The 22,569-nt window shown below is 34.4% G+C and overlaps 1 protein-coding gene across 1 annotated transcript in view; it reads right to left on the bottom strand.

Moving 5' to 3' along the window:
- Window positions 1–22,569, bottom strand: part of STXBP4 (syntaxin binding protein 4) — a 189,695-nt gene that overhangs the window by 96,132 nt on the left and 70,994 nt on the right. The window contains exons 11-12 of the mRNA XM_022552629.2: window positions 10,639–10,728; window positions 7,276–7,341 (exon numbers count right to left, since the gene is read on the bottom strand). Of these exons, the coding sequence (XP_022408337.1) occupies window positions 7,276–7,341; window positions 10,639–10,728 (156 nt within the window). The remainder of the gene's footprint in view (window positions 1–7,275; window positions 7,342–10,638; window positions 10,729–22,569) is intronic.

Raw genomic sequence — 22,569 nt, 5'->3', positions numbered from 1 at the left:
GAGTTACATTACACTCATCATGGTTCTTTACCCCTACAAACGTTAGTATTTCCTAAGTATAAGGCTATCTTATACAACCATAGTACAGCTATCAAATTTAAGAAATTTAACATTGAACCAATACTTTTATCTAATCTACCATCTGTATTCCAATTTTGTTAATTGACCCAATAATATCCTTTATAGCATTTTCCCCATTCCAGTGCAGGATCCAGTGTAGGATCAGCATTTTTTTTTAGTTTTCATGTCTCTTTACCCTCTTTTAATCTGGGACCTTCCCTCCCTCTCTCCTTCCTCCCTCCCTCATCCTTTCTCTCTTTCTTTCTTCCTGTCTGTCTTTCTCTCTCCCCTGTCCATCTCTTTCTTATGTCCCTCCCCTCCTCCCTCCCTCCCTCCCTCCCTTCCTTCCTCCCTCCTTCCCTCTCTCCTACCCTTCCTTTTCATTCTTTTGTTTCTTTATGTCATTGACAGTTCTGAAGAATATAACCCCCACCAACACCCCCAACACACACACACCTTTAAAAAAAATAAAGCTGTCCCTCATTTGGGGTTTGTCTGATGCTTCCTCATAGCCAGATTCAGGTTTATACATTCTTAGCCATAATGCTACATAACTGATGTTGCGTCCTTTTCAAGGTATCACATTTGAAGTCACACATGCCCATCTGTTCTTCACTGGTGATATCCATTTTTAGCACCAGTCTAGGAGTTGTCTGATTTCACTACTGTATAATTACTATTTTCCCCTTGCAATTAATAAGCAGTTTATAAAAAGCCACTTTAAAACCATGTAAATATGTAAACGTTCTGCTCTTCATAAAAAAAATGCCCCCTAGATTTAGCATTTTATGATTTGAGTCTGATCCAGCCATTACTGAAACAGATGCAAAATGCTGACTTCCCAAATCTGGCAGCTTCTCTGATAACTGTAGTTATCAGTCAGCACTCAACAGTCTATAATGAGAAAGAGCCCTCAGTTCTCCTCATTAATTAATTCATCTCTTTACTATGGTATGGACTCATGAATCACAATGTTTTCAATGGTTCATTACTGTATTTAATTATTTTGGGGCTCAAGTACTTCCAGATTGGCCAGTGGAAGGCCCTTCAAGCTGGTTCCTTGTGACATGATCCCATCATTTTGGGCATTTCCTTATTTTCTAGCATAAGATGTTTCAGGCTCATTTTGTACTTACCCACCCCTGGCCCTGAAATCAGTCATTTCTCCAAGAAGCCTGGATTCCTATTAGTGGGAAATGGGTACTTAGATATGCTATATGCTTATCGCTATTGGGGTGTCTGCTTCTTGGCTCTTTCAGCTGTCAGAGCTAGGATTTTATATATATATATATATATATATATATATATATATATATATGTATACACACACACACACGTGTGTGTGTATACATACATATATATGGGCACGTATTATTCATATTCACATACATACATACACATATATTTTAGAAATGATGCATTCACAATGATACCTCCAATTCTAGTACATCCACAGGATTCTTTTTTGACTTCCTTCATTCTGCTTTGAATGTCTTTGCTTTTTCATTGAGATTCTGGCTCTCAACAACAACCAACACATTTGCTGAGACCTATATTACATCTTAAAATTGTTTCAGAATGGCTTTGGCCACACCTCTAAAATAACAAGACAACAAAACATACTATACAAGTTTTGGGATTTGTTTGCAATTCTTTTCTAACTCAACCCAACCTGTCAAACACTGAACATAAATACTGTGTTCATAGGTTACTGAAATTGATTCTTTCTTTTGTTTTCCTTTGGTATATTTATGGTATTCATTTGACATGCAAATGAATTAATTTATTTCACTTTGCTTGTAGTTTTAAGCTCATTTTCCCTTTCCCATCTTTCCTGATTTCTTTATATATTTTAAAAATATGTAGAATATTAACATGTCCCCCAAAGTAAAAATTACATAAAAAGGTATTCTCAGAGAGGTGTCATTCTCTCCTGCATCTTGTCCACTCTGTGCCCACCCGTGTTGTAGATAATCAATTTCATTGCTGTGTAGTTTATCCTTCCTTTGGTTTCTTTTGTAAAGATAAATAGATACACATGATAATTTCTCTTGTTTATAAATGATAATACTATATACACTCTTTCATCCTTTGCTCTTTTTTACTTGAAAGTATCTCTTGGAAACCACTTTGTACTACTGAGGAGAGGTCTTCCTTCTCTCTCCTGCAGCGGCATAGAGCTCTATTGTACATATGGACCATAGTCCATTCAATCACCTATGCTTAGGAGATTAAGGTAGTTCCCAATATTTCCTAATTACAAATAATATCACAATAAATACTGTGCACATGTATTTTAATATTATTAAAGGTATATCTTCAAGGCAAATTCCTAGCAGTGAGGTTGCCAGGTTGAAGTGTAAATGCATACATAGATTTGTTAGAAATGCCAAATTCTCCTTCATAGCTGCACGCCATTTTGCATTACCACCAGCAATGTATGAGGATGCCTGTTTTGAAACAGCCTCACCAACAGCGCACTGTCAAGCTTCTGAATTTTTGCTAATCTGATGGATGAAAAGTTGTACTGGCATATCTAAAAAAAAAATAGCTTTGCTGAGGAATAATTTATATATATAATAGTAAAATTTACTAATTTTAGGTATATGGTTTGATAACTTTGCTTAACCCAATGTCACAAAAGTTTCTTCTGGAATTTAAGTTTTAGTTCTTACGTTTAGATCTGTAATCCATTCAAAGTTAGTTTTTGAATATGAAATGAGGTAGTGGTTGAGATTCAATTTTTCTCACACTAATATTCCCTTGTTCTAGCACCATGTATTGTAATGAGCAGCTTTTCCTCATTGAATTGTCTGTGAATATTTTCAGATACCAAGTGACTCCAAGTGAGGGTCAATTTCCACTGGTATCAGATTGCTGTTAGCTCCAGGCTTAAAACACTCGGAACAAGAAATTTAGTTCACATAGTTCCCCGCTTCCCAGAGGAGCAGCTTCTCTGCGTTCATGTTCCAGTTCCTTTGGTTGTTGCTTAGTGTGTAATGTCCAGGTTTTAGAGTTGTTTTCTCTTGGAAAATGTCCTCTGCAAGTGTCTTGCTCAGTACTAGAAGCTGGAAGTCCTGTCTCAATGTAGATTTAATTGGTATTTCTCTTATTATGAGAAAGACTGAATATCTTTTCATGTTTCATATGACCTTTTTATAACTTTTTGGTGAGTGGTCTGTTCATGTCTTTTACCCATTTTTCTATATAATTTTTGGTTTCACCTAAACTGTTAAAACTTCTGCTTATAATTTGTGTATATGGATGCAATTGAATTTTGCATATTAATTTTAATTTTTTTAAAAAAATTATTTATTTGGCTGCATTGGGTCTTCGTGGCTGCGTGTGGGCTTTCTCTAGTTGCGGCGAGTGGGGGCTACTCTTCATTGCAGTGCGCGGGTGTCTCATTGCAGTGGCTTCTCTTGTTGCGAAGCGTGGGCTCTAGGCACAGGCTTCAGTAGTTGTGGCACACGGGCTCAGTAGTTGTGGCTCGTGGGCTCTAGAGCACAGGCTCAGTAGTTGCTGCACACGGGCTTAGCTGCTCTGCAACATGTGGGATCTTCCCGGACCAGGGCTCGAACCCGTGTCCCCTGCATTGGCGGGCGGATTCTTAACCACTGCCCACCAGGGAAGTCCCTTGCATATTAATTTTATATCTTGCTGGCTTGTGGATTTTTCCAATGAGTTAGTTTTATCATTGATTCTCTAGAGTTTTCTGGATTACTATTATGTTATCTGCAAACAGAGATAGCTTTATTTTTTCTTTTCCAATTCGTATGTCCCTAGTTGTCTTTCTAGTCTAACTGCATTTTCTTTTTTTGTGCTACTTCTATCAGGTTTATGCATCAAATGTTATACTTGCTCCCAGAAAAGAATTTGTAAATTTTCTTTCTTTCTTTTCTTTTTTTTTTAATACTCTGAAGCCATTTATGGGAGATTGATTGCCAGAGGTTTGGTTAGATTCCCCTGTGAAACTATTTGGCCTGGTCCTTTTCTATAGGGTGGCTTCTTGGTAACTTTATTTCTTCTACGGAAATTGGTATATTAAACTTTCTATCTCTATTGAGGTCAGTTTTGGTAAACGATATTTTCCTAAAACATTTTAATAGGTGAGTTAATCCCAGTTATGTTAATTAAGATGACTATTATGTTCAGTCTCAATTTTGTCATACTGTCTTTTGTTGAAATTATTGTGTATATTTACTGCATTTCTTCATTCATGTGTCCCTTTTACTTCTTTAAAAAGATTTCATTTGGTAATTAGGAAGATGTGTATTTTCATTCTACAGGTTACATTTGTATTATTGCTTTTTATAGTGCCTGATATTCCCTCAATCTTTACCTCATCTTTTTAATATTTGGTGTCAGTTTTAAATAATATTCAGTGACTATTATACTTTACTCATACAACAGAATGACCTTATGCTATTTTCCCTTTTTTCTCCCTTCTCCTCTCATTAAAAATAAAATTGCATCTTTGATTTTTGTCAGACATGTAATGTTTACACATTATTCTTCTACCTGTGAACTCACTCTCATTTTAGTCTCAGCTATAAAATAACAGATAAGAAGTGCTCACAGTTTGGGAATTCTTGTCAAAGTTATCCCAGGCATTTTTTGGCTGGGTGAAACTCACCTCTCCCAGATTCCTCAGGAATACTACATGTGTACATTATGCTCTGAATACTGGCACATTTTAAACTGTTTTTCTATGGCCTTGATATCTGGGAGTCAACTTGGTGGTATACAATATTCTTGGTTTACACATTCTTTCCTTTAGTTTCATGAAAATATTGCTCCACTAATGCCTTACTTTGTATGTTGTATAAAGAAGCTGATGCTGGTCTAATTCTATTGCCTTTGTAAGTTATTTGACCTTTTCATTTGAAGGCACTTTGCATATTTTTTTCTCTATCTTTAAAGTCTACTAGTTTTACTAGGATAGGTCCTATAATTGATCTTTCCAGGCCAAATTTCCCCACTATCCATTAACAGTGTCAGGTCATCTTATTTCTGAAAAGTTTTCTTGGATTATAGTTCTAAATATTAGTGCTGTTCAGTTGTTTTGATTTATTTCTTTAAGAAAATCTTTTACTTCTTTATTTCATTCTTATTTTTCTGGTTTTCTTCAATGCCTTTTCATTTGATTATGTTCTTCCTTGGGAAACCTGTAATTTAGTTTTCATTTCTGGTATCATTTGTCTTTTTCTTCTCTTTCTTTCCTAAGTTTTATCAACTCTCATTTCATTTATTCCTGTTTTTTGTCATTTTCTAAGTCAGTTTTAAATTTCTGATTTGAGGTGTTTTTCTTTCTTAATGCCAAATGCTTGTTTGAGGATATTAAATTGAGTTTGCAGTGATGTGTTACAGTTTTTGTCAGCTTTGTGGTTGAATTGTTTTGGAGTTTTCATTAGGAGGAAAGCTTTCATTCATATTGTCTGATTTTTACAGTTGTCTTGTAATGACAGGGACAGATTTTTTTTTCCAATTCCTTTTTCTTTCATAGAAAGAGTTCTTAGTTCAACAGCACCCTCTTCTGTGCAATTTCTTTTATGGATCATGTTGTTGACGGTCATAGTGGAGGGTAGATAGAGGAGGTTTGGTATGTCTTGTTTCTCTTTCATTTCTGCAAGATCCTTAATTTTCCCCTCTTATATCCTTGTTTCTCTTTATTTCCTAATCTCCAAGGGATACCACCCCTTCTCTATTTGATTCTTCCCCAGAAGCAATGATTCTCGAAGGCTGCCACTTCTGGTTGCACACACTTTCTCAAGTCCTGAGAAGCACAAAAACCTGGCCTCTGTTCAGTATTTTGGCATTAATAGTGGCATTTTTCTCTTTCTGGGGGTGATTTTATTTGTAGTATTTCATCTAATTGCTCTGTTTCTCCTTATTCTTTTTCAGAGTTTTTAAGCCGTAACTCCTCTGCTCTTTGTACCCCAGGTTTCAGTGGCAGGCAAGTTGCAAGAATTTGTTGGAATTTTTAAACTATTTGTATGTAGTTTGAAGGTTCTGGTGTTCCCTGTCCAATAGCCATATTTAAGGTATGGGTCCTGGGAATTCCCTGGCAGTCCAGTGGTTAGGACTCGGTGCTTTCACTACCATGGGCCTGGGTTCAATCCCTGGCTGGGGAACTAAGATCCTGCAAGCCAAGTGGCACAGCCAAAAAAACCCCCAAACAAACAAACAAAAGAAACCAGTATGGGTCCTGTATGGTTTTATTTTGCTCTGTAAATTTTATGTTTTCTGGGAGGATAATGTTGGGGAGATTCAAAATCAGGTGATTGCCACTGATCTATAACAATGGTCTCTTAACTTCCTACTCTTATTAATATTTTATTTGTTTGTTACTTGTATCTCTATTTCATGATGATGCTGTTGTATTTTTTTGCTGTAAGTTACTTAAAATTCTCTGAAGAATGATGCAGAGTGAAAATTAATTTTTTAAAAATTAATTAGTTAATTAATTTTTGGCTGCGTTGTGTCTTCATTGTTGTGTGCAGGCTTTCTCTAGTTGCAGCGAGCGGGGGCTACTCTTCATTGCAGTGTATGGGCTTCTCATTGCGCTGGCTTCTCTTGTGGAGAATGGGCTCTAGGCACGCAGGTTTCAGTAGTTGTGGCACACGGGCTCAGTAGTTGTGGCTTGCGGGCTCTAGAGCGCAGGCTCAGTAGTTGTGGCACATGGGCTTAGTTGCTCCACAGCATGTGGGATCTTCCCTGACCAGGGATCAAACCCATGTACCCTGCATTGGCAGGCGGATTCTCAACCACTGCACCACCAGAGAAATCCCAAATTTTTACTTTTCATTGTTAAAAAATAAAATTAAAAAATGCTCTGCTTTGGAGGTTTTTGTTTTTTGCTTGCTTTGTTTTTATCTTTAATAAGATGAGTATGAGTAACAGAAGAAAAGAAAAAGGGAAAATAAAAGAGAAAGAAAAAAAGAAGAGAAAAGCAATGAGATGGATCATTTCAGTCCATAGATATCTGGCTTTGAAAGCAATTTCCAAGAGGAGTTTTAACATTTCCTTTGGTAGCAGGAATTCAGCATGGGTACAGCCCCTATGAGTGATCGCTTTTAAGATCTATACTATTTTATACTATACTGCTTACATCTGTAAGCTCTGGGATATTATACAGCATCAATACTTTGTAATTATACCTCATATGTTTATGCACACATATACAAAACACATATATACAATACATACACTTACTTGTTTCACATTTTGGAGTTCTTCTGTCAATTGTTTCCTTTGCCTTTCCGATTGAAATAATTTTTCCTATATTTAAAAACCACTGAATTAATAACTTGTTATGAAGGTATCAATGGGTATGATATTTAGGGCTTTGTTTCAAAGCTTATAAATTCCCCAAACATCCAATTTCTACAATTTGAAAATGTAGTTCCCAGTCATTTTTCTGGCTTTACACATACCATCTAAAAGTAATTAGTTATTTACAGTATAATTGTGGTGATGTAAACATATTTTCTGTTACTATAATTAGTCACTTTTTTTGGAGGGGGGTCCGGCACCATGCAGCTTGCAGGATCTTAGCTCCCTGACTAGGGACTGAACCCGGGCCACAGCAGTGAAAGCCCGGAATCCTAACCACTAGCTACCAGTGGACTCCCTGTTAGCCGCTTTTTAAAACCTCAAAATCCAAGGTCCAAAATAAGTCAATCAGGATCAGAATGTATAAATATTAACTAAATGTTGGGTAATAGCTATCATTGCCAAAGAGCTTGCAAATTGAAGAGCATTATTATTACAACTTAGAGTGTCTCTTACTATACTAAAGAGGACTATGAAACTGGGTTAACTATTATTTTCTTAATTTAGTTTATTTTTGGAAGATTATCAATAAAACTGAAGATATGACTGGTGTAACCAAAATATGAAATCATAGTTACTAAGGAAGAATAACATTAGGCATGTCAATCAAATATTAAAATCTTTGAACTTAAAATTCAGTTGAGCAAATATCCTAAAATGTTCAATTTTGTTAAGTATGTCATAAATAAATCTACATGTTTTTGATCAAATCAGAGATACTAAGAGTAATTTAAGAACAATTTTACTATAAACCCAAGCAGAGGAATTGCTGGAAGATTATATTGAGTGGTAAATATTCATGGCAGCATTGCAGGGTTTACAGGAAGCAATTCGCTTTCTGCTATACTTCAGCTCATTCTTGTCTAACAGATGAAATGAAAGTACATGACAATGAATATAATATAGCAATCTAATGAATCTGCCACAGACCATAAGTCAAGAAACTGCTGGCTCCTGGGTTTTATGCAAGTCACCTTCACTTTTTGTGTCCTAGTTTTTTGCATCTGTAAATGGAAAATATATCTATTTTCATTCAGCTTTGCAAAGCAGTAGCAATGTGAACTCTGCAGAAAGGCTTTAAGTTAAATGAGGCCCATGGCACTTTTAAAAATCATTCTTGTAAAATAAAAATTAGCCATTGGTATCAAATTTTCTTGGCTTCATTTTTCTTTGTACCTCAAATCAGACATGAAGAATAGAGATGTCACAGGATAATGGGAAGTGACGAGAGACCATCTACACACTCCATGAACTTCATTTAACAACCTCTGCTATTTGTGTGTGTGTAATATCAATACAAGCAGAAAAACTCAAAAGTGCAAACATTATCTCAAATGAAATATTTATTGCTTTGTACAATCTTTTCTATAGTTAAACAAGTGGTTCTCAGCCAATAGATAGGTTCTCAGGTAAAGGAAATTATAAAATATAGAATATATTTCACCCGTGCTTTTAGGTTTTGTCACAGTAGGATATGCTCAGTTACATCTCAAAAATTTTAAATGTGAATCCTGATTTACTGAATAGCTCCTCAGGAAAACTTTGTTTAAATGTTAAATTAAATTAAAATTCTAATAATTAATACTGATATTCCAATAAAAAACAGGAATATATCACTAAATTTAACAATGATAAACATTAGGGAAATAAAAAAGATCTGAGAGCCTCAGAAAATTCTGATGAACTGTAAGACTCAACGACTTATGCAGAGTAAATTATATAAAAATGCTGTCTTACCAATGTAACCAACCCGGGAGATGTTTTCTAAGAGAATATGAGGAAACTACTGTCAATATATTTTTAAAACTAAATTTATATTTTTCATCTTAACTCTTGTTACACAAAAAAATGTGGATAGTGGTTTCAAAGATGTAAAAAGAAATATAAAATATTCCTTTAGTAGTAAAATGCTTACATTTGGACGTAACATGAATTGGTAATAGCTTTTGAAAGGGAATTTGGCAACATGTAAAATTTTATGCATCCATATTCTTTGACAAAAGCAATTCGGCTTTCAGAAACGTATTCAATTTGTACTTTTACAACTGCACAACGGCCCAAAGATACATCTACAAAGCTACTTATGACGGAATTATTTTTAATAATGGAAAACTGGAAATAGCCTAAATATCCATCAATAAGGAACTGGTTAAATAACCTAGAATAGAACCTTTTGATGATAGGAGAGGCATTAAAAAGAATTAGGTAGATCTGTATATGTTAACCTGAAAAGTAACCAAAGATATAATGCTAACAAAGAGAAAAAAAGAAGGCAAGTTGTAAAAAAGTGTGTAATGTATGCAATTTTGTAAAAGTTAAAAAATATATACACATGTATTTTTAAACATATGATTGGCTACATAGAGAAAGTCTCCCAAAGGATAAACAAGGTGTGTTAAACAATGGCTTCCTCTAGAGGTCAGAATTTAAAAACTAAGGTAGCAAGGAAATTTCTTTCTTTCTTTCTTTTTTTTTTTTTTTGGTGTAAAGATTTTGCTTTAATAAAAATTAAACAAATAATAGAATTTCACTTATTTAAGAAAATAATTAAAAGTAATTTAAAAATATATTCCTATGGTGAATTAATGGTAAATCAAGTAGTTATGTTGCTTTTCTTGAAGATTTGAAAAATATAATGGCTTTCTGTAAAACTTAGGATATAATGTAAATTTAATATTCTACTAAACATGAAATGAAGACATATAAAGAGAACCAAAATCTTAAAGTATATTTGGGATATACTGTGTTTTTATTTCCCTTAAATCACATTGCCTTAATTCTAAATTATGTTAGCAAAACAAGATGTCCCTGAAGCATTCCCATGAACATGGGAGAAAATGTATTTCCCAATGAACATCTGAGGATCCAAAACTGTCATGGCTTGTTTTGTGGGCTTCTCATCTAACCTTTGTTGGCTCCTTATCCTTGCCATCAGCGTAAGAAAAAACCGGGGTGAAAAGTAGCTAGATCAGAAGGGATAACTAAAAACCACTGTTCACACTGAATCTTAGATGGAGACTGTGAAATATAAATAAGTGTGTGAACTAAAAAATTAATTCTCTAAAGGTCAGCTGAAGAAATAAATATCAAATTACTTGGTATTAACATTCAATGCTAAGCTATTTGATATTAATATTCTTTAAAAAAAACACTAAGCCCCGATACTGCAGAATTCAACAGAAGGTAATTTTCTTTCTTTTCATTTTTCTAAAGAAAATATAAGGAAGCTAAATTGGAGATTACCTTAAGTGTATTCACTTCTTCCAAGGCATCATTTCTTTCATGCTTAAGCCTTTCCATTTCATCTGCTTCTAAGGAATCACAGGGAAGAAGCTGTCAACATTAAAATATAAGAGAAAAGTTATACATTAGATACTAATTATGAGAACATAAAAATCCTTTTTGATGAGTCTTAGGCTTTTGCATTCCAATAACAAGATTCAGTTTCTTACTTTGGAGTCATTTCATTAGATAAAAGAGAATATTAAAATAATCTGGGGTAACTTAATTCATTTAAGCTTAACCTTATATTTTTGTTACTAATACAGAATTTAGATGATTATGAGATATACACACTCTGTTCTCATTTTAACAATATAATTTTTCCTTAAAGTCCAAATTTTAAGACTGTGTTTATAATGTATGGGTTTATATATATATATATGTGTGTGTGTGTGTGTGTGTGTATATACACACACAATGGAATATTACTCAGCCATAAAAATGAATGAAATAATGCCATTTGCAGCAATGTGGATGGACATAGAGAATATTATGCTTAGTGAAATAAGTCAGAAGAAAGGCAAATACTATATGATATCACTTACATGTGGAATCTAAAAAATAATACAAATGAATGTATATGTAAAACAGAAACAGAGTCACAGACATAGAAAACAAACTTGTGGTTACTGAAAGGGAGAGGGAAGGGGGGAGGGACAAATTAGGGGTATTAACAGGGATTAGGGATTAACAGATACAAAGTACTATATATAAAATAGATAAGCAACAAGGATATACTGTATAGCACAGGGAATTATACTCAGATTCTTATAATAACCTATAACGGAATATAATCTAGAAAATACTGAATCACTATGTTGTATACCTGAAACTAACATAATACTGTAAATCAACTATACTTCAATTAAAAAGACTCTATGAGTTATCAACATAAACTACTCCTTAAAGATGTCCACACCAAGTACATGGTATATAAGGCTAACAAAATGCTGGACGTTATCAACCAAGATAGTTTACAGGAACCCAGTAAAGCACATTAATTGATTATGCCTATTATTGTTTTAACTAAATGAAATATAATGTAACAGCCAAAGTGGCTTAAAAAGATTCCTGCACAGAAACTGTCTTGAAGATTATATTAATAATTCATGCACAGGTGAATAACAACAACAAAAAATAGCAGAAATGACAATTTCTCTTACTTCTAGCTTGATCTCTGACAGTTAATTATAAGGTAAAAAAAATGGCAATCTTATCAGAGATAAAAATCCAAGTCTAATTATAGCCATATTCTATGCAGAAGTTATAATAGAACTAAAAATAAAGTATAGAAAATATGATTTATAGGACCAAATAGAGAAAGTGATTGCTATATAAGTATGAGCTTTAAAGCAGGGCCCTTCAGATAGGAGAGGTGAATGCAGAGTAGGAAAAGATAATACAAATAGTTAATAATATCAACCATTTATTAGGAACTTTGTGCAGATACATTGCTAAGGGCTGTATATATTCAATATTAAATGCTTACCATAACTTTGTATCTATTTTACATGAGGGAATGGGCTCAAAAGGTTAGTAAAATGCCTAAGGTTTCACAGCTAGTAAGTGGCCATTCCAAGATTCCCACAGAGATCTGACATTAGTCTGTGATTTTTTACTAACTGCTCAACAAAAAATCATGGTGGTATGGATATGATAAACTCAGATTTGCTTTCCAAGTCTTAGAATAACAGAAGTTGGGGTCATTCCTCAAGTTTTTGCAGAAATATTTTTCCTAAAATTATTGGTTCCTTTTGTTCTGACACATTTGCTTTTGTGTACCTATGGCCATTGTCCATAATAACATGATCTCATATTCTTCATCTGTCTCTGTCATTCTATTTCATAAGTAGTCACAGAATTCATTCTTACACTGTTTTAGGTTACTTCCAAATACAATTTCAAATGTAGCAATATTTCCCAAAATGTGTTCCAAAGGATATTAATTAGATTTGTATAAAAGCATAACTGGGTGATGGTGATGGTGATAGTGGTCCTTGTAGGTCAGGTAAGTTAGAGAAATGCAGGATTTAGAAAAAAATAACTTTCTTTCCTGCAGGGCTTCCAGTAGCTTTGATATGCTAATAAGCATTTTGAATATCCCAAAAGGTAACATAATGACTTGTTTTCCTCAAGTTTTCCAACCATATTACACACACACACTCTCCTTTATTTTGTAGTGTCTCGTCTACCAAGCACATTCTGGGAAACACTGCTACTATACATTCAGATGGTCTTATTCTATTTTGTTATCTTAAGAAGTAAAAACAAACAATTCAGGAGTTTAAATGAGAATCTAGATAACAGAGCTATCATAATTTACTAAGATAAATTATGGATTGGGATTTTTAGGGATGTAATCATAAATTTTTGCATTTAAAATGAAGGTAAGTCATGCATAAAAGAGTCCATGGTACCATTTTGGGAGGCAAAACACTAGGCGACAGACATAGAACACACCATGAGTTAAAAAAAAAAGTTTTATAACTTTATTGCTATTTTAGGGCTAAACAGAAAAAAACTGGCCATAGATATTACTTGTGAATTCTTTGAAAAGCCCCTTTGTACCCAGTGACTTTCTAAATATGCTTCAACTAAGCAAGCAGCAAATGAAATAAATAAATTGTTGCCATTTAACATGAATGATTCCAGACAGATACCTATTTTCTAATATACCTCCAGTTCTTGGACTTTATCCTCCTTTCTTGCCTGGCTCCCATGATATAATTTTTGACCCTCAGGCCCCTTGACCTCGGCGATACCTGGTACATAACATTATAAATCATTTCTACTCTGCTTTCTCACGTCTCCTATGGAGATATCAAGAGATACTTCAGAAAGTCACTGCACTGAGCTGAGCAAGTCTGACCTCAACTCTCCCTTCACTGTGCTCCATCATCATAATTATTAAGTTATTTGATTTGTGCCAATTCTGGATAGCCACTATTGCACTGGCCACCTTCCTAGCCTCAATTCTTTTTAAACAGAACGAAACAACAACCTCTGTTTCAGTCTAATTTTATTGATAAACCCTTCCATTATGAATCCATCCAATTACGTCCTTTCCTTAAAATTTCTGTGTATTCCCCTTTTTCCCCTTCCATTTCCCCTGCTTACTTCTTTTACTTCTTATAATCTGGTTTACGTATCTTTCCTCCCATCCCCACATTTCAAAAATAATTACTTGTAGTGTCACCAAACAACCTGCTATTTGACAAAATAAATGCCTCTCATCAACTTGCTTAACCACTTTGCTACATATAACATTGCTCAAGCCATTTGTTCTTGAAACTTTCTTTTCCCTAGGTTTTTCATACTCCACTATCTCATCTACCCTCAGAATATTTAGGCTGTTTTGACTTAATTTCACTTCTACTCCTTAAATGGGGGAAAAGGGAGGTTCCCCAAAGTTTGTCCCTTTCCGCTGCCTTCTCTACAAGCTCTCCCTGAGTGATAACATTCACTGCCATGCTATCATAACTATCACCCTCCAGATCATTCTCAAATCCCTCTCCTGGTGTCCAGTTCCTTATTTCCAATTGCCTTTTGGTTATTTATACCTGTCAGCATCTTGAACTTACTCTTTCCAAAACACAACCCATCATCTTCTCTACGTTTCTCTTCTTATTCTCTTTCCAGTAAAAGCAACAACATGTCATTAATCATCCGAATAAAAACTTCAGAGTTATCTTTAACTCATTCTCCCTTGGTTCTAACATCCAAATGCAAGCCTCATTGACGAGATACTTGTTTCAGTAAATATCTTAGACCTGTCTCACCATTCCTTTCAATTCTCCTCATCTTCACCATAGTTTAGCTCTTTATTATTCCATATTTGGTAGTCTAGACTACCAACCACCACGTTAATCCCTTCCAAGATAACCAACACTATTTAAGATTACTATTTCTAAAATACCACTTTGATCATGTCATTATTCTCCTTAATGGCTCCTCACTTAACACAGGTACAAATTTCTAAGTTTAATATTTACTCTTCCTTCACTGACCTGCATGTACCCAATTATCTTATTTAAAACATAGATTACTCTCTGCTTACCAACACATTATACATATTGTTTTTCATGCTAATAAAAACGCTTATCATTCTCTGTTCACCTCTTGAGCAGATAAAATCCTATTTATCATTCAAAACTCACTCAAATGCCAACTCTGTTATGAATCCTCTCTTAATGTTCTAAGCTCTATTATTACTATGGCCTTATCACACAATGCATTTTTAAACTTTATTTGTAAATTTCTTTACATCATACCCTAAATTCCTTGAGGGGCAGGCTCCAGTTTTATTTATCTTAATAACATGTGCTGGAGCACCTAACACAATGCCACACACACTGTAATTGTTCAATATACATTTAATGTTTTACAGATGAGTATATAGTGAAGTGGCTATAAAGTATTTATTGCTACACATAGTGAGAAATACCATTTATATCAATGAAATATTATCATTCTTATTATACACAGTTCACTTTGATATTTTCCATTCTATTCCATTTCACTTGTTAAAATGCAATCCACTTAATTGATTTAGCACGAACCCCAATTGTGAAAAGTCTACATTCAGGTACTTATGGTGTTCTGTGATTTTAATATAATCCATTTATGATACTTGATTAGTGTGGTAAAGCCATCACAATATCATGGACTACAGTCTGCTGTTGCTAATTTTAGAATACTGATAGATGTAGGCTCCAACCTTGCCTTTTCTGGGTGTAATCTTGTGCCAGTCACAGGTATAGCACTGTGTGAATTTTTTAATATAGCAATGATGACTAGAATCACAGAAAGATAATTATATTTTTGCTTCTAAACGCCATATTATTCCAAAATCAAAAGTTTTTTGTCAACTAAACAAAAGTAGGACTGACTATACTGGCTCAGCAATTTTTTCTTCTTAAATGATGGTATCTCAAGAAATCTTATGAGTCAGACAGAATGATCAGCAAATGAAGCTAGTTACAAAAGAGTACATACTGTATGATTCTTTTTTACTATTATTAATTTTTATTGGAGTATAGTTGCTTTACAATGTTGTGTTAGTTTCTGCTGTACTGCAAAGTGAATCAGCTATGCGTATACATATATCCCCTCTTTTTAGGATTTCCTTCCCATTTAGGTCACCATATAGCACTGAGTGGAGTTCCCTGTGCTATACAGTAGGTTCTCATTAGTCATCTATTTCATACGTCGTAGTGTATATAAGTCAATCCCAATCTCCCAATTCATCCCACCCCTCCCTTACCCCCTTGGTGTCCATACATTTGTCCTCTACATCTGTGCCTCTATTTCTGCTTTTGCAAATAAGTTCATCTGTATGATTCTATTTATTACTGTGTCCATTATGCTTCCATAAAAATATTTTTAAAAAATAAATTAAGAAAAATACAAGCCAAAAAAAGGGAAACATATGGGTAAAAAACAAGCATCCCTAACAGATGGATTATAAAATCTGACTCTGTTGTTTAAGATGAGATGGTTGAGGGGGTGACCAGAGGGGAATTTCCTCACCTTCACAGAATGTCATGTCAGCATCATGACCTCAGATTAATTGATATATTATTTCACATGAGGCACTATACTGTTTTTCAACTAAAAAAAAAAATTGGGAAAAATACTAAAAAATATATTAAAAAAAATTTGTTTCTGGTGAGCTGTTTGACAAGTAATGATTTTTACAGTATTTTCAAACTGTGGTGCATAACTCATTAGTAAATTATAAGACCAAATATTTAATGAAATAAAATTGAATATTAAATAAGAACACAAGGATGTAGAAAAGGTAAGTAATGCTTTGAGACTTTTGTTTCAGTTACATATGTGAGTGTGGTGAAGTAAAATGCATTCTTACTATGGATTTGTGGATTCAGGTCATTTTATGGGGATTCTTCTGTGTGTTGACAAGCAGAATACAACAAAAGAATTCTTGTAAGCTGATATAATGACTCTTGCACAATATCTGATTTGAAGCCACAAACAGGAAATTATTGGCATGTGGGCCTTCCACCATTACCATCAGCACTTTGCTTTTGCTATCAAAATGCCACAGATTGAATATATTCTTATCTGCCCTAAAATCATATTGGCAAAAAGGAAGTAAATTACTAATTTGGAGCATGAGTATTTCTTTGCAGTTGCTAAGAAAGTTTTGTATGCTCATACAAAGTACTCTGAATTCCCTACTTGAATTATATTGTAAGCCACCCAACAACCTTTGCCTTTCCTCATCATAAACGGATATGGTAGCTTTTAATACTTTTTGGCAATTAGAAAACAATGTTCTGCTATCAACATTAGGTAGATAAAAACAAAACACCTGGATGAGTGGAAGGAGAACCGTGCTCTTACAGCGTCAGTCTTCCTACTCTAAATGCTACATTTAGAGTAAATCAGATCTGCTAAATCAGCACTTCAATTCTGGGTGAACTAGGTAATCTCCTGAGAGTTTCCAAACAACCAGGTCTTTGGAAACTCTCATTCTCAGCAATGGGAACTCTCATTCATTGCTGGTGGGAATGCAAAATGGTACAACCACTTTGTAAGACAGTTTGGCAGTTTCTTACAAAACTACACATCCTCTTACCATATGATCCAACAATTGAGTTCCTTGGTATTTACCCAAAGGAGTTGAAAACTTATGTCCACACAAAGACCTGCACATGACGTTTATAGTAGTTTTATTCATAATTATCCAAATTTGAAGCAACCAAGATGTTCTTCAATAGGTAAATGGGTAAATAAACATCCAGATAAGAGAGATGAAAAGACACAGAGAAAACTTAAATGCATATTACTAAGTGAAAGAAGCCAATCTGAAAGGGCTATATACTGTATGATTCCAAGTATATGACATTCTGGAAAGGGCAAAACTATGGAGACAATAAAAGGATCAGTGGTTGCTATGGGTGGGGGGCAAGGTTGTGGAGAGATGACAGGCAATGAACAGAGAATATTTTGTGTAATAAAGATACTCTGTATGATACAATAATGATTGATACATGTCATTATACATTTGTCCAAACCCACACAGAATGTATACACCAAGAGTGAACTGTAATGTAAACTATGGACTTTGGGTGATTACGATGTGTCAGTGTAGGTTCATCAGTTATAATAGTCTATAAATTCAACGTAGCAAGATTTTGGCAAAAATGTATACAGATAAGATAAGCCAAAGTAATATTTGAAAAGAAGAACAAGGTGGGAAAGTGTGTCTTAGCAGATATCAAGACTTATGAAACCAAATAAACCAGCAGAATAAAGAGCTCAGAAATGCCCATGCAAATATGGAAATCTTATAAATGACAGAGCTGGACTGAAAATAATCCTTCCATCCCACTGAAATATGAATTTACATTAAAAAAATTACCTTTATAAAAATAATTTAACAAAATTTATATCATATTTAAATTTTTTGATTGTGAATCAATAATATAATTACTACTCAAATCAGAAGAAAATTTTAATATGTAAAATCTAATGAACATAGTAAATTGAAATAAATATATTATAATTTACCTAAATTTTTTGGTAACAAAATGATAGGGTGATCAATGAAAGATTTTTAAGCTTGAAATTATAACATATCAGGGTAACATTCTAGGGCAATATAGAAGAGAAGTAAGAGTTAACAGAGAAAAAGGAAAGATGATAAATTTCTGAGAATAAGAACTGATGCCTGAATTTTCTTTTAAAAGATAATTATGGGTACCAAAAACTATAGTATTAGATTTCATTAGATATATTTAAAAGAGATATATAATAGGTTTCCTTATAAAAAGAAAAATATTTAAGAGGGGTCCAAGATGGTGGCATAGGAAGACCCTGAGTTCACCTCTTCCCACGAACACATCCAATCTACACCTACGTATAGAGAAATTTATTTTGAAGATCTGAAGGCTGAATGGACAGCTACTGCACATAGAAGGACCACATAGAAATGGGTAGTAAAGATGGAAACATGGTATCCATGAGAACCCCACCCTGACCTGCAGTAGGGAGAGATTTTCTGAGGGGCCTGAGCACAGACTCGCCCACCCTGGGACACGACCAAAAAACAGAAGTTTAAAGGGCACCTGGACTAACCCTAGAGCTTCTGCAAATGAGCAAGGAACTGCTGGAGATCTCTCTGGGGTCAGAGGGGCCATCAACTGCCATCATTTGAGTTCCCCCATGACTCCCCCGGCCCATGCCCACTCCAGCCCGAGCTGCTCCACCAAGGCAGATTTGAGTGCAGCACTCCCCTGGGACCAAACCTGGCATGCAACAACTCCAACCCCAGCCAACCCACTAAGGTGGTCTCAGATGCAGCATTCACCAAGGCCTTCCTCCAGCCTGTGCCTATTCTAGCCCCAGCCACCCTGCCGAGATGGCCTCAGGTGCTGCACTCTCCATGGACTGCCTGCTCTAGCTCTATCCAGCCTGCCAAAGCCACCAGGCACAAGCAGTCTACACAGGGAACGCTCCTCTACAAGCCATTCTTTCAAAACCACAGAGGTAGCTATTTTGCCCAATTTATAGAAACAAAAACTGAAAGTCAAATAAAATGAGGAGACAGAGGAATGTTTCAAACTAAGGATCAAAATAAACCCCCACCCCCCCAAAAAAAACCTTAATGAAATGGAGATAAATAATTTACCCAATAAAGAGCTCAAGGAAACGGACATAAGGATGCTTACCAAACTCAGAAGAATGAAGGAACACAGTGAGAACTTCAACAAACACTTAGAAAATATAAGTACTAATCAGAACTGAAGAATACAATACAATAGAGGGAATACAATAGAGAGAATAACAGCATACTAGATAATAAAGGAGAATAGATAAGTGATCTGGAAGACAGAATAGTGGAAATCACACAATCAGAACAGCAAAAAGAAGAAAGAAGTTTTTAAAATGAAGAGAGTTTAAGAGACCTCTAGGGCAACATCAAGAGTACCACATTTACATTATAGGGGTCCTATAAGGAGAAGAGAAAAAGGGCCAAAAAACTTATTTGTAGAAATAAAAGCTTATTTGAAGAAAAAAATGAAATAAAAATTTCCCTAACCTGGAAAAGAAAACAGACATTCAGGTACAGGAAACACAGAGTCCCCAAAAAGATGAACCCAAAGAGATTCTCACTGAAATATATTATAATTAAAATGGCAAAAGAGGGAATCTTAAAGTCAGCAAGAGAAATATAGCTAATCACATACAAGGGAAACCCCATAAGACCATCAGCTGATTTTTCAGCAGAAAATTTACAGGCCAGAAGGGAGTGGCATAATATATTTAAAGTGCTGAAAGAAAAAATAAAATAAAATATAATACCTGGCAAGGCTATCATTTAAAATTGAAGGAGAGATAAAGGGTTTCCCAGACAAAGGAGTTCATCACCACTAAACCAGTCAGACAAGAAATGTTAAAAGGTCTTCTTTAAGCAGAAAAGAAAAGGCTGTAACTAGAAATAAGACAACATACGGAAGGAAGAAAAAAATCCCACTGGTAAAGGCAAATATATAGTGAAGGCAAGGGATCAGCCATTTAAAAAGCCAGTACAAAGGTTAAAAGACAAAAGTAATACAATCAATTGTAACTACAGTAAGTAGTTAAGGGATTCAGAGAATAAAAAGATGTAAAATATGACATCAAAAACATAAAATGTGTGGAGAAGATAAAAACGTAGTGTTTTTATAATGGCTTCAAAATTAAGTGACTATCAGCTTAAAACAGATGGCTATACACAGGTCAATATATAAGACCCTCACAGCAACCACAAACCATAAACCTTTAATAGATACACAAAAAATAAAAAGAAAGGAATCCAAATATAAACTAAAGAAATCCAACAAATCACAAAGAAACAAACCAAGAGAAGAAAATAGGAACAGAGAAGAACTACAAAAACAACCAGAAAACAACTAAAGTGGTAATAAATACATACCTATCAATAATTACTTTAAGTGTAAATGGACTAAATGCTCCAATCAAAAGCCACTGATTAAAGAAAAAAAAAAAAAGACCCATCTATATGCTGCCTGCAAGAGGCTTACCTCAGATCTAAAGCCTCAAATAGATTGAAAGTGAAGGCATGGGAAGAGATTCCATACAATGGAAACAAAAGAAAGCTGGGGTAGCAATACTCATATCAGATTAAATAGACTTTAAAACAAAGACCATAACAAAAGACAAGGAGTCAATCCAACAAGAGAATATAACACTTGTAAACATTTATGCACCCAACACAGAATCACCTAAATATACAAAGCAAATATTAACAGACATAAAGGGAGAAGTAGATAGCAATACAATAATAAGGGACTTTAATAACCCACTTACATCAATGGACAGATCATCCAGACAAAAAATCAATAAGGAAACCCTGGCCTTAAACAACACATTAGATCACATGAACCTAATAGATATATACAGAACATTCCATTAAAAGCAGCAGAACATGCATTCTTTCAAGTGCACATGGAACATTCTCCATGACAGATCATATGTTAGGCCACAAAACAAGTCTCAGTAAATTTAAGAAGACTAAAATCATACCAAGCAACTTTTCTGACCACAGTAGAAAGACTACAAGAAGAAAATTGTAAAGAAAACAGGTGGAAACATCAGGCAACTAAACAACCAATGAGTCAATGAAGAAATCAAAGAGGAAATTTTAAAAAATACCTTGAGACAATGAAAATGGAAACACAACTGTCCAAAATCTATGCAATGCAGCAAAAGCAGTTCTAAGAAGGAAGTTTATAGCAATAAAGGCCTACCTCAGGAAACAAGAAAAAAATCTCAAATAAACAATCTAAGTGTAAATTTAAAGGAAGTGGAAAAAGAGGAACAAGTTAGTAGAAGGAAAGAAATAAAGATCAGAGCAAAAGTAAATGAAATAGAGATTTAAAAAGCAATAGAAAGGATCAATGAAACTAAGAGTTGGTTCTTTGAAAAGATAAATAAAATTGACAAGCCTTCAGCCATCAAGAAAAAAATAAACTCCAAATAAAGTAAATCAGAAATAAAAGAGAAATTACAATGGACCCACAGAAATACAAAGGATCATAAGAAAACACTATGAAAAATGATATGCCAAACTAGACAACCTAGAAGAAATAGATAAATTCCTAGAGACAGACAATCTTCCATGAAAGAGTCATGAAGAAATAGAAAATATGAATAGACTGATTACTAGTAAGGAAATTAATACATAATCAAAAAACTCCCCCAAAACAAAAGTCCAGATCCAGATGGCTTCATAGGTAACTTCTACCAAACACTGAAAGAAGAGTTAATCCCTATACTTCTCAAATTACTCCAAAAAACTAAAGAGAAGGCCACACTTCCAAATTCATTTTACAAGGCCAGCATTACCCTGAGACCAAAAACAAAGACACAACACACATACAAAAAATTATAGGACAATGTCCTTGATAAACACGGATGCAAAAATTAATAAAATATTAGCAAACCAAATTCAACAACAGATTAAAAGAATCATACACCATGATCAATTAGGATTCATTCCAGGGATTCAAGGATGGTTTGACATCTGTAAATAAAACAATGTGATATACCACATGAACAAAACAGAGGATAAAAACCATGTGATCATCCAAAAAGATACAGAAAAAGCATTTGACAAAATTCAACATCCATTTCAGATAAAAACTCTCACAAAGTGGATATAGAGGGAACACACCTTAACATAATAAAAGCCATACATGAGAAAACCACAGACAACATACTATTCCACATTGAAAAGCTGAAAGCATTTCTGCTAACACCAGGAACAAGACAAGGACGCTCATTCTTGCATCCACTTTTATTCAACACAGTATTGGAGGTCCCAGCCAGAGCAATCAGATAAGAAAAAGAAATAAAAGGCAT

This window comes from Delphinapterus leucas, chromosome 19 (genome assembly GCF_059928025.1).
Source record: "Delphinapterus leucas isolate spDelLeu-1000000601 "Yukka" chromosome 19, BTC_Dleu_Yukka2, whole genome shotgun sequence".
Classification (NCBI taxonomy): domain Eukaryota; kingdom Metazoa; phylum Chordata; class Mammalia; order Artiodactyla; family Monodontidae; genus Delphinapterus; species Delphinapterus leucas.
Note: the sequence above shows the minus strand (reverse complement) of the source record. Positions and strands in the feature narration are given on the sequence as shown.